This window comes from Pinus tabuliformis, chromosome 2_1 (assembly GCF_031772625.1).
Source record: "Pinus tabuliformis cultivar Carrire ecotype Pingquan chromosome 2_1, CPIR1, whole genome shotgun sequence".
Classification (NCBI taxonomy): domain Eukaryota; kingdom Viridiplantae; phylum Streptophyta; class Pinopsida; order Pinales; family Pinaceae; genus Pinus; species Pinus tabuliformis.
Window position 1 is genome coordinate 470,281,871 of NC_142299.1, and position 12,017 is coordinate 470,293,887.

The window sequence follows — 12,017 nt, forward strand, 5'->3', positions numbered from 1 at the left end:
ACACAAATGCCTCCAAATCCTGGGTCTCCCTAACTATCATAGGTACAAAATTTTAGCTTCTTACATCATCCTGTTAATATGATGGTTCTCTACCAAAGACTGCAGCAACCATGGGACTCCCCTTGAGCTTGACACACTATTCACACCAATGTTTCCCTAGTTGACATAAATGCCAACATATTGAATGCCACGAACCATTTAGACAAATCCAACTACGCAATAATAGAAAACCACACATTTGCAATGGATAGTCAAAGAGGAGGACAAGAGGTAGTGGGAATAGAGAATGAACTTAAGGGATGTTTAGAAGAAATTGTTTTCTATAATATTTTCTTTGTGTGTGCAAGGGTAACTAGAATTTGGAATCCCGGAAATGGAAATGAACAACCTTTCCATAAATCTAGTAGAAGATTGGGCTTGCAAACTATGTACCTTGGAGATTAATGAAGGAAGGTGGGAGAGAATTATTATAACTCTTGCATAGAGCATTATCGAGAAAAAGGAGGGCTACATAGAATGTAAAGTTGCTTCATGCAAACATTTTTTTTCATAATGAACAAGAAGAAGTGAATACCAAAGGATTTCTTGGGAAGGTGGAAAATTTGGAAATGTAATTGAAGACAACCTAAATGCCGCATAAGAAGTGGGCAAGGTTCGAGGACCCAAGGATATATTCTTACAGTCATAGGGCAACATGTAAGGAATTGGTTGCATGCTTACACACCAAGCAAGGAGGTGACTGTCTTTAAAGATAGAAGAGTTCCACTTAACCCAATGGACATATGGGAAATGGAAGTAGCTGAGGAGTTATGTATTATAACTTTTGCAAATTAGCAAGTCAAGAAATTGGAGATTAATGCGCAATACCATTTGAGATGGAGGAAACAAATGATAAGAATGGTGGAGGCACAAAGCAGTGCAGATAAAGAATGTATGGAGTAGGATTTCAAAGGCCTTGAAACCTTAAGGGAACCTTGGTATAAGTGGAAGTTGTCTTGTGAAGAGGAAAACTTCCCAATTCAAAGAAGAAATGGTCAACAACTAGAAAAAGTGAAAATGGAGTTAAAGACAAATATTCCCAAGTGGAGATGGATCAACCACAATAAGAGGCATATGGTTAACGAAGAACATTAAAGCAAGATGATTGTATGTAGGAAAAATAAAACATGACATCCTAGAAGACTGAGGCAACAATATAGCCATGCTTGTGGATTGCAACAACATTTCATTTGGGATCCAAGAGGTTTCAACAATTGAAGACATATGACCAAAAGGTCATATCTTTTATTCACTTGGGGATTATGATGCAGGAGCATTAACCACTAAGAATTCATTTTCCTTGGACTCAAAAAATGGGCATGTAAATTCTTGAGGGATAGCATATGTCCCTCATATTTGTAAAATCTTAATGTTGAGACAAGTTTCTTGATTCCAGGTTTATGGGTTGTTGTCTTGGCGGATGAGTTGGGGCAATGGGGACCTTTCCAATTGTAACCAGTCATAGTTGAGCTATTAGGGAGTTAGAGTAGGGACATGTGTAAGTAGTCTAGTCCAACTTATGTGTCCTTATGGGACAACCACAATTTTTTTGTTATGGTGGATTCTAGAATAGGCTAGGTATGGCCTTTTGAGAGGCTTGTTGGCAGGAAAACTCTCTTAGGTTGTTAGGAAATGCCTCATGTAAATGTATATGTACATATATGTGTTCTATAGAGATTTGTAGGTGTGGTTATTGGTTGGGAGGATATAGGAGGATATGAAGCTTGGATAGAGCTCAAGAGTTAGAATATTGCTTGAACAGGGTTGTGAGGGCTTAGGAAATAAGCCATCAAACATCTCCCCTATAAATATGTTTTTTGAATTAATAGAAATATGGATTGTTTAGTCTTCATTTGTGGTTTATTCTTTTGCCTGCATAAATATATTGAAATCCCATATGTGGTTGAGGTGAACTCTAAGAATTATATGAGAATGTTTAAATCCATGCATTTATTTGATGATGGAATGATTGCCTTAATGTGAGTTAGCCACAAGACGGATTCATGTGAGCAGATTCTTTTTAAACCTGGTTTTCTCAACCCTTAGAGTAATATTGCAACAACGGGTAATTTGGATATGTCCATTTCTTTGTTTAATGAAAAAATTTCAGCTTTGAATGGCGACAGTGTTGAACCATCATAACAAGGGAAGTTGGGTAAAATTTGGAGTTATGGCCAAATTCATGTCGATTAACAAGGTTGGAGGATGAGGAAACATCCCTATCAACTTGTTGTAAAGTGCAATGTTGGATTGTAGGTAGTGCTAACATTGTGTTGTTAATGAAAGGACCCATTTCGACAGTGGTGGGAGAAAGGGAAAAATTAGCAGGCCCTTTTGGCGGCGTGCATCAAGAAATACCTGTCTATTAACACTAAATTTTCCATTATAGAACTCGTTAAATGGAGGAGTCAAGACGAAACCTTAATCAAGCCTTGAAGCTGTCGTACATTTGACATTTGGTTGAGAACCTTGACTATGCTTGACTAAGCTACATAGGTCTGTTGTTCGAGTCGACTAGTGAATCTCGTGGACAGAGTATTTATACCTCGACTATTTGACTCATCGCTTGCCGTCAAACATGGTAGAATCTCAATCGTTGGTTTTTGCAAAGTAGCCAAGGCTCGTTGTGGTCCTCCCTATTAGATGGAAATTGTACACTTGGTCAAGGATACTTGGCGTGGACTTAGGTGGAGCCCTAGCTTGGGAATTCACGGAAGTTATTAGGGATTTTATTCAAGAGGAGGAAGTGAGTGTATTAGCTATTGGACACATTGGCCTAAGAGATAGAGCACCAGACTCATAACTCGTCCATAGCTAAAGGAGGTGAAGATCTTTTTATGTTGTGCAAGGTGGAATGATGTGTCGAAATTTTGAATTAATTGGGTGAGTATTGGGTTGTATCATTGGAGTTTTATTTATTTAAGTTAAATTGGGAAGTAAATTAAGAAAGGTATCCATGGTCACCTTTATTGTGTTACTTCATTTCATGCCAGATAGAAAATATTTTCAAAACTATGTTCAAGGTAATTTTGGAAAAGTTTATTTGAGTGAAAAAAACTATAATATTGAAAATAAAAGATAAAAATATTATAGAATGGAAACCAATGGTTTAAAAAAAAAAAATCATCTCCAGAATAAATAAATAATTTTAAAAATAAAACACGTTCTTGACAACAAGAAAATAATTGTATAGTCTTTGTATGAAAAGAATCGGAGTGGACTTGAGATAGAATATAAAATGGGTCTATAGTGAATTGAATGAGCATTCCTTGAAGCATTTTATAAAAAATGACTTGGAGCATCAGCTAATCATTTAATCTTAGTCTAGTAAATTTTGTAATTTTGTTAAAAAATTTATACACATTTTAGGTAATCGCATACATTTGAATTCACTTAAAAGTAAAGGCCCACATGGTTGAGGTAACACCTTTATGTTGTGTAAATACATGATTGGAGCGCTGAGGTGGACGGGCACTGGCGACAAAGATTGAGGTGCATAACACAACATTATTTCGATCAGTGGAGAATCGCTACAAAAATCGATGGTCACTCGGTAGATAACTTGGTGTCGTTATATGTTACTGACGACATTTTGTTGGTGTGAACTTTTGTCGTGTAACATGCCACATAGGATGGGCTGAAAATTTATGTCGTGTAAAATACAAGTTGACTTTTTATGGAGCAACATAATCGCCAACGCCTAATCCACGTCATATTGCCGAGGCATGGGTAACTAATATACGTCGATGACAAATGCGTGGGGTCCATCTGACTCTTACCTTTTAGTTGAATGCGTGTGGGTTACTTGAAAATTCTATGGTCCACTTGTTAAACTACCTTTGAATATTAATGAACGTTTAACTGCCAATAAAACACAGGTCAAGGTATAGCTCTCGAAAACCAATCTTCCACACAGTTTCAGAACAATAGCTCAGCGATTTTAAAATCCAAACTCGTTTCTTCCTCTGCAAATTTGCGTCCACAGCACCGACGATTACTACCTTTTATTTCTGTTTTCCAGTTGGCAATGGCCGCATCCACCTCCACTTCTGGGGCTGCTAATCCCAACTACAAATCCGACCAAATTTTCATAAACCATCGCGGGGTCGATGTGAAGGACACCTTCGCCAGGCCTCTCTACCTTCGCCTTCGCGAGAAAGGATTGACGGCTTTTCTGGATGACGAGGAGATGCAACAGGGATACCAAATTTCTTCTCAATTAGAACACGCTATTAGAACCGCCTCAGTCCATGTGGCGATCTTCTCTCGTCGATATGCTGAATCATGTTGGTGCCTGAACGAGCTGGTGATGATGTTACACTCAAATGCTCCCGTAATACCTGTGTTTTACGGTGTCAGGCCCGCTGATGTTCGGTGGATGCTGGGTCCATATGGTGAAGCCCTAGAAACTCAAGAAAGGAAGGGGCGATATGATCCCAATATTATTGAAAATTGGAGAATTGCTCTTCATCAAATTGCAAGTAACTGCGGTTTCGAGCTGGAGACGTCCAATGGGTAAGAACTCAACCTTCTCTATCAATATGAGTGTGTTTTATATTGAATAAAATAGAGCCTTTTTTTCTTACTAGGTCTACTTATTTTGTCTGGATAACTAGGGAGGGGTTGGTGGTGGAGCTGCTAGATAAGGTTGTTGAACGTCTGTCAAGTATGGTCACAAAGGCAAACTTGTATGTGGCCGAATATCCAACGGGTTTGGATTGCAAGCTCAAAGATTTTGAGGATACAGTGCTGTTCCGGAAAGAGCAAAGCGGGGAGCCTCAGATCGTGGGGATTGTGGGTTTAGGTGGCGTTGGAAAGACAACGTTGGCAAACACATTCTTTAATAGAAAGAAATCAGATTATAATAGATCATGCTTTTTATCTGATGTCAGAGATCATGCAGATAATAGGTCTTTAAATGTGTTGCAGAGTCAACTTCTTAGGAGCTTAGTTGGCTTGAATAACCAGGTAAACATAAACAGTATTGATGAAGGTAAAGGGATGCTCATAGAGCCTCTCAAGTCATTTGACGCTCTAATAATCTTAGATGATGTAGACCATGCTGATCAGGCGAAAGCACTTTTGCCAATTCAAACTTGTGATGTCAATTCAAGAACATTAATAGTGATAGCATCCAGAGATAAAGATGTTTTCAGAAGCTTAAGATTAGAAAAGTCATCGATCTATAAGCTATCTGGGCTTACTAGACAACAATCCCAGGAGCTCTTCTGCTCCCATGCCTTCAACCAACCTCATCCTCTCCGAGGGTTTGAATGTTTGGTACATAAGTTTTTAGACTGTTGTAATGGATTGCCCTTATCTTTAAAAGTAGTTGGGGCACTTCTTTATGGCAAAGAAATATCTCAGTGGAGAGACGAATTGGAGAGTCTTCAACAGATACTTCCCAATGAGATCTATAAGACATTTATACTAAGTTATAAGTCACTCAACGACGAGGAAAAAGAAATATTTTTAGATATTGCATGGTTTTTTATAGGTGAAGACAGGGATTCGGCAATAAGATTATGGAACGGATCAGGATGGAGAGGAAACAGGGGATTTCTCAACCTACAAAACAAGTCACTTGTGGAAGTGGACTCTTGGAATTTTATACGCATGCACGACCATTTAAGAGATGTCGGGAGACAAGTTGCCGCGTCTTTGTCGCCGTGTCGTCTGTGGCGCTCAAGGGCAAAGAACGTCAATGATAATTTGTCACACCAGTCATCTGTAAGTGTTCAGTAATTCAATTTGTCACACCAGTCATCTGTAAGTGTTCATTAATTCAATCCTTTATAGATTATTCAATAAAAACCTGGGACAGTTTTTGATTGATTATTCAATAAAAGGTTGGGATCATTTTTCAATTAATTCAATCCTTTATAGATTATTCAATAAAAACCTGGGACAGTTTTTGATTGATTATTCAATAAAAGGTTGGGATCATTTCTTGAATGAACCAGTAATAGCGATCGTTTTTTTCAACAATGGACAGGAAACAACTGTCCGGGGAATTTGGATGGTTCATGGTGAATATAATGGTCATGATGAAGATGATGTATTTGGCGCTATTGACACTGAAAATGCTGTGTTAAAACGCAAGTTAAGGAGGTTGCAAATTCTTCATATTGAAGGTTCTCTACGCATTTTGAAGAACGCAGAATTACCAAATCTACTGTGGCTTAGCTGGGAAAAATGTCCTCACTCTTCCCTGCCTTCGTGGGTTCCCATGAAGACGTTAAGGGTTTTACGACTGTCCCATGGCGAATTGAACACATTATGGCATTGCGAAGGCGAATCACAGGTAAATAGAAATGTGTTGTGTTCACGTTTGTAGCTGTACTAACATTTGTGTTTCGAAGGAATTCAAATGTTACCCAGATAAAAATCATGATTTTTTTTAATGGTTGTAACGAGTGAACATTTTGCTTTTCAGCCACCTCTGCAGTTGCCCTTGGAAGAGTTGAGAGCATATGAATGCGTGAAGTTGAAGCACATACGGGAGTTGGCCCTGGCCAAAAATCTTAGGTACCTAGATATTTCTGGGTGCTCTGATTTAGAAGAGCTACCGGATTTGAAAATATTGGTATCTTTGGAGAAGTTGCAGGCACATCGGTGTCAGAAGCTCAAAAGCATACAGGGGTTGGCGCACGCCACAAAACTTAGATCGCTAGATGTTTCTGGGTGCTCTCAGTTAGAAGAGCTGCCAAGTTTGGAAGCGGTGGTATCTTTGCAGGAGTTGCGGGCAGACGGATGTGAGAAGCTGAAGAGAATATCGGCTAAGGGGACAAAGCTTAAATCCCTGGATATTTGTTGGTGCTTTGAGTTAGAAGAGCTGCTCAATATGGAAACATTGGTATCTTTGGAGGAGTTGCGGGCACACCGATGTGAGAAACTGAAGAGCATATGGGGGTCTGCGCTCACGACAAAGCTTAGATACCTAGATGTTTCAGGGTGCTCCCAGTTAGAACAGTTGCCTAGTATGGAAACACTGGTATGTTTGGAGGAGTTGCGGGCATACCGATGCGTGAAGTTGAAGAACATACAGGGGTCGTTGCAGGCGATCAAGCTTAGATTCATAGATGTTTCTTGGTGCTCTGAGTTAATAGAGCTGCCACCTATGGAAACACTTGTATCTTTGGAGGAGTTGCGGGCAAAAGGATGTGCGAAGTTGAAGAGGATACAGGGGTCTAGGCAAGCGACAAAGCTCAGATACTTAGATGTTTCTGGGTGCTCTGAATTAGTGGAGCTTCCAACTATGGAAATATTGGTATCTTTGGAGGAGCTGCGGGCACACCGATGTGAGAAACTGAAGAGCATACGAGGAACAGCGCAGGCAGCAGCAAAGCTTAGATTCCTAGATGTTTCTTGTTGCTTTGAGTTAGAAGAGCTTCCAAGCATGGAATTACTGGTGTCTTTGGAGGAGTTGTGGGCACATCGATGTGAGCAGTTGAAGAGCATACGGGCCTTGGCCCCGGCTTCAAAGCTTAGATACATGGATGTTTCTAGGTGCTCTGCTTTACAAGAGCTACCAAATATAGAAACATTGGTATCATTGGAGGAGTTGCGGGCACACCGATGTGAGAAGCTGAAGAGGATACAGGGGTCAGCGCAGGCTACAAAACTTAGATATCTAGATGTTTCTCGGTGCTCTGAGTTGGAAGATTTGCCAAGCATGGAAAGTCTAGTTTCTTTGGAGGAGTTGAAGGCACACCTATGTGAGAAGCTGAAGAGCATAGGAGGGTCGGCACCGATGACAAAGCTTAGATACCTAGATGTTTCTGGGTGCTCTCAGATAGAAGAACTGCCGAGAATAGAAACATTGGTAGCTTTGGAGGAGTTTTGGGCGTCTGGATGTGAGAAGTTGAAAAGCATACGGGGATCAGCTCAGGCGACAAAGCTTAGATTCCTAGATGTTTCTTGGTGCTCTCAGTTGGAAGAGCTGCCAAGTATGGAAACGTTGGTTTCATTGGAAGAGTTGCGAGCTCCCGGATGTGAGAAGCTGAAGAGAATAAGGGGATCGGCACAGGTGACAAAGCTCAGATCGCTAATTGTTTCTGGGTGTTCTGAATTAGAACAGCTGCCAAGTTTAGAAACAATGGTATACTTGGAAGAGTTGCGGGCACACCGATGTAAGAAATTGAAGAGCATATGGGGTTCCGCGCACGCTATAAAGCTCAGATCCCTGGATGTTTCTCGGTGCTGTCAGTTAAAAGAGCTCCCAAGTATGGAAACATTAGTATCGTTGGAGGAGCTCAGGGCAGACAGATGTGGAATGCTGAAGAGCATACACGGATTGGCGTGGGCGACAAAGCTGAGATCTTTGGATGTTTCTGGGTGTTTTTAGTTACAAGAGCTACAAGGTCTGGAAGCATTGGTGTCTTTGGAGGAGTTGCTGGCACACCGGTGTGAGAAGCTGAAGAGGATACAGGGGTTGGCGCAGGCAAGAAAGCTTAGATGCTTAGATGTTTCTTGGTGCTTTGAGTTAGAAGAGTTGCCAAGTATCGAAACATTGATATCTTTGGAGGAGTTGCGGGCACACCGATGTGAGAAGCTGAAATGCATATGGGGGTTGGGGCAATCCGCAAAGCTTAGATCTCTAGATGTTTCTGAGTGCTCTGCGTTGCAAGAGCTGCCAAGTTTGGAAACATTGGTAGCTTTGGAAGAGTTGTGGGCAGACCGATGTGGGAAGTTAAAGCGCATACAGGGGTCAGCACAGGCCACAAAACTTAGATCTCTAGTTGTTTCAGGATGCTCTGAGTTGGAAGAGCTGCCATGTTTAGAAACATTGAGGTCTTTGGAGGAGTTGCGGGCACGCAGATGTAAGAAGTTAAAAAGCATAAGAGGAGCGACGCAAGCCACAAAGCTTAGATCCCTAGATGTTTCTTGGTGCTCTAAGTTAGAAGAGCTGCCAAGTATGGATACATTGGTGTCTCTGGAGGAGTTGAGAGCAGACGGATGTGAGACGCTGAAAGCCATACGGGTTTCGGTTCAGGCGACAAAGCTTAGATCGCTGGATGTTTCTCAGTGCTCTGAGTTAAAAGAGCTACCAAGTATGGAAACACTGGTGTCATTGCAGGAGCTGAGGGCAGCCGGATGTAAGAAGATGAAGAACATACAGGGTTCCGCGCAGGCGAGAAAGCTTAGATTCTTAGATGTTTCTTGCTGCTCTGAGTTAGAGGAACTGCAGAGCATGGAAACATTGGTATCTTTGGAGGAATTGCGGGCAATTCGATGTGAGAGTTTGAAGAGTATACAGGGATTGGCACAGGCGACAAAGCTTAGACACCTAATTGTTACTGGGTGCGTTGAATTAAAAGAGCTGCCAAATTTGGAAACAATGATATCTTTGGAGCTGTTGGGGGCAGCTGGGTGTGTCAAGCTGAAGAGCATACGAGGGTTGCCAAAGGCGAGAAAGCTTCGGAAGCTGAGTGTTCGTTCGTGCTTTGAGTTAGAAGAGGTAGAAGGTATTGAACAGTGCAAGCGGTTGGAGATGCTCGATGTTTCTGAATGTCCCAAATTACAGTGGCCGGAGTCGTGCAGCAGCTCTGCAGCAAAGGTAGGCGTGCTACCTACCTGAGAAGCAAAGCAACAAGCAGCAGTTTCATCAGACGATGCTATTGCTGTGCAAGTACATTTCTGGTTAGTATTTAAAGAAATTTAAAAGTGGAAATAATTCAGTAGATTTTGTGGACACTTCAAGGAAAGTTTATTAGATAAAAGGTTTAAATTTGTAATGCATTTGGTTCTTGAACTTCGTTAAAGAAATTGCTAGTAACTTAAAATTTGGTTGACACATTTTTTTAATCAAAGTGATACATCCAGAAAGTTACTCAAAGGAATTATTAATGATTTAAACTTTGTTAATACCTTTTTTTTATTAAACTGATCTAAATCCTTTCTGGTTACGAGAACGAGATAAATTAGTTCTTTTACAAATTAAAATAGTCCTATAAAAATATTAAAAATTAACCTTATAATTACACATTGGAAAGGGTTTTTCTCACTCAATTACAATTAATTAAGAAATAAATATAATGATTTAATATTTAAAATTTTATTTATAAATTATATATATAAAATAATTTTATAAATTTAGATATTTTATAAATTAAATATTTTTACAACGGTTTAAAATACCAAAATAAATTATTTAATGTTTTTAAATGTAATTTAACTATTTTATATTTTAAAATAATTTTTGGTAATATAAATTTGGGGGCGTTGTTATTTTTATCTATTTAAAATATATTTTCTTAATATTTAAATGAATTTAATAACTTGAGAAAGAAAGACCAAAACCACGAACAAATTATTATGCCCTTTATGAAAAATAAAACCAGTAAAAAAGTCAAATAAATGCATTTTTTATTTAAATAAATCATCTAATTTCTTGCATTTTTCGTCAATTAAGTTTTTGCTTTCATCACCGTTATATTGTATATAAGTTTTTGTTATAAACTTTTTTTATATAATTAGTAAAAAAATCAAATAAATGCATTTTTTTCATTTAAATAAATCATTTAATTTCCTAGATTTTTTCGTCAATTAAGGTTTTTTTGCTTTCATCACCGTTATATTGTATTTATTATAAACTCTTTCTTATATAATTAGTATTAAATGTCCACTATATATTCTCATTTGTTTAAGAAAAACAGCTGTATGTATGTAACCTGTGTGAACGATTTGTTTTCGGAGATTTCAGGATGTTAGGAAAAGGCAATGATGAAAACTTAATTGGGAGAATGGGTGAATGGAATATAGTCTTTTTCTAATAATTATGTCTTTTTCTTATTTTTCTGAAAGTTATGGAAATTTTGGTTATATTTTAAAAAAGTTGACAATTTTTTTTTGTAAATTTAAATAAACGTTGTTTAACTTCATAATTTTAGGTGCTTCAGAGGTTTTTGATGGTGCTGAGTATATTTTTACCATCAAAAACATGTTTGTGAGAATAATTTCGGCAAAATCACATAAAAAATCATTTGTCGAGGCGTTTCGAACCAACCAGTGTGGTTCATCATCAGGGCAAGTTGAAGATCAAATCTGAGTGATAAGTTAAATAAGGACAGCTGGCCATTTCATCAAAAACATGTTCAAACACTGTGTCTACAAGGTTTTTTGAAATTCTTTTACCTGGATTCCGGTATTTTTTCGTCGTCCAGAGAATTCTTCCACCTCCTTAAACCCCCACTGAAATATATATTAAAAATATAAAAAAAATAATAATTTTATAAAATGGAAAAATTATGAATAAATATATTATTTATTAAAAAATTTATATTTTCTATTCTTTATAAACAAAGATATTAATTTTTTTAATAATAATTAAATTCAAAATATAAGTTATCATATTTTGATTTGATTTTCTTTGTGATAATATGAGATTTTATAACTTTATTTTTATAATGTAATTATTCTTAAAAATCAAAGTATCTTTATTTTCATTGCGTTGAATCTAAAATGGAATTTAAAAATACATTTAATTTAATGGATTATAAATAAAATTTAAAAAATAATAATTAACAAAAACTTATAAATTAGAATATTATGAATAATTATTATTGCAGAGTTTTTATAACATAAAAGAAATTATGTAAATTGTAGATATGTTTTAAGTTTACTTTTATATCCTAGAAAGTAAAAAAACAAATGATATATTTCATTATGTAATTATGTGAAAACAAGTGTATTTTGTATTAGGGGTTGTAGGTTTTTATTTTTATGTGATTTTGTATATTAGTGTGATATTTTTCAGGATTGCATCTATTATTCCTTTTACCACTTTTCGGCTCTTCCTTGTTGGACTTTGAAAGTCGGTAAGTGGGTTTGAGTTTTGGGTGACGTAACAAGATCTTGGTTTGGACATCTAACAATGGAGTACCACGGCACTCACTCAGTGGACTATGAACTAAGCCCAAATCAAAATCAGGATTTTCGGCTCAAACAGAGTATCTGTTGAGGCCTCGCCCTTCGCT

The 12,017-nt window shown here is 37.8% G+C and overlaps 1 protein-coding gene across 1 annotated transcript; it reads left to right on the forward strand.

Annotated features, from left to right (window-relative positions):
* Positions 1-3,959: 3,959 nt before the first annotated feature.
* On the forward strand, positions 3,960-9,619 carry LOC149200956 (uncharacterized). Its single transcript, XM_089401134.1, has 5 exons — positions 3,960-4,554; positions 4,656-5,769; positions 6,035-6,343; positions 6,476-8,338; positions 8,387-9,619. Exons 1-5 carry the CDS (start codon positions 4,067-4,069, stop codon positions 9,617-9,619), a joined length of 5,007 nt encoding a protein of 1,668 aa, XP_089257260.1. The 5' UTR covers positions 3,960-4,066.
* The last annotated feature ends 2,398 nt before the right edge of the window (positions 9,620-12,017 follow it).

Coding starts and splice junctions, on each gene's coding strand:
- LOC149200956 (XM_089401134.1), top strand. CDS start 4,067: ATGGCCGCATCCACCTCCACTTCTGGGGCTGCTAATCCCAACTACAAA. Junction 6,344..6,475: donor ATTGCGAAGGCGAATCACAG/GTAAATAGAAAT, acceptor TTTGCTTTTCAG/CCACCTCTGCAGTTGCCCTT. Junction 8,339..8,386: donor TGAAGAGCATACACGGATTG/GCGTGGGCGACA, acceptor GGGTGTTTTTAG/TTACAAGAGCTACAAGGTCT.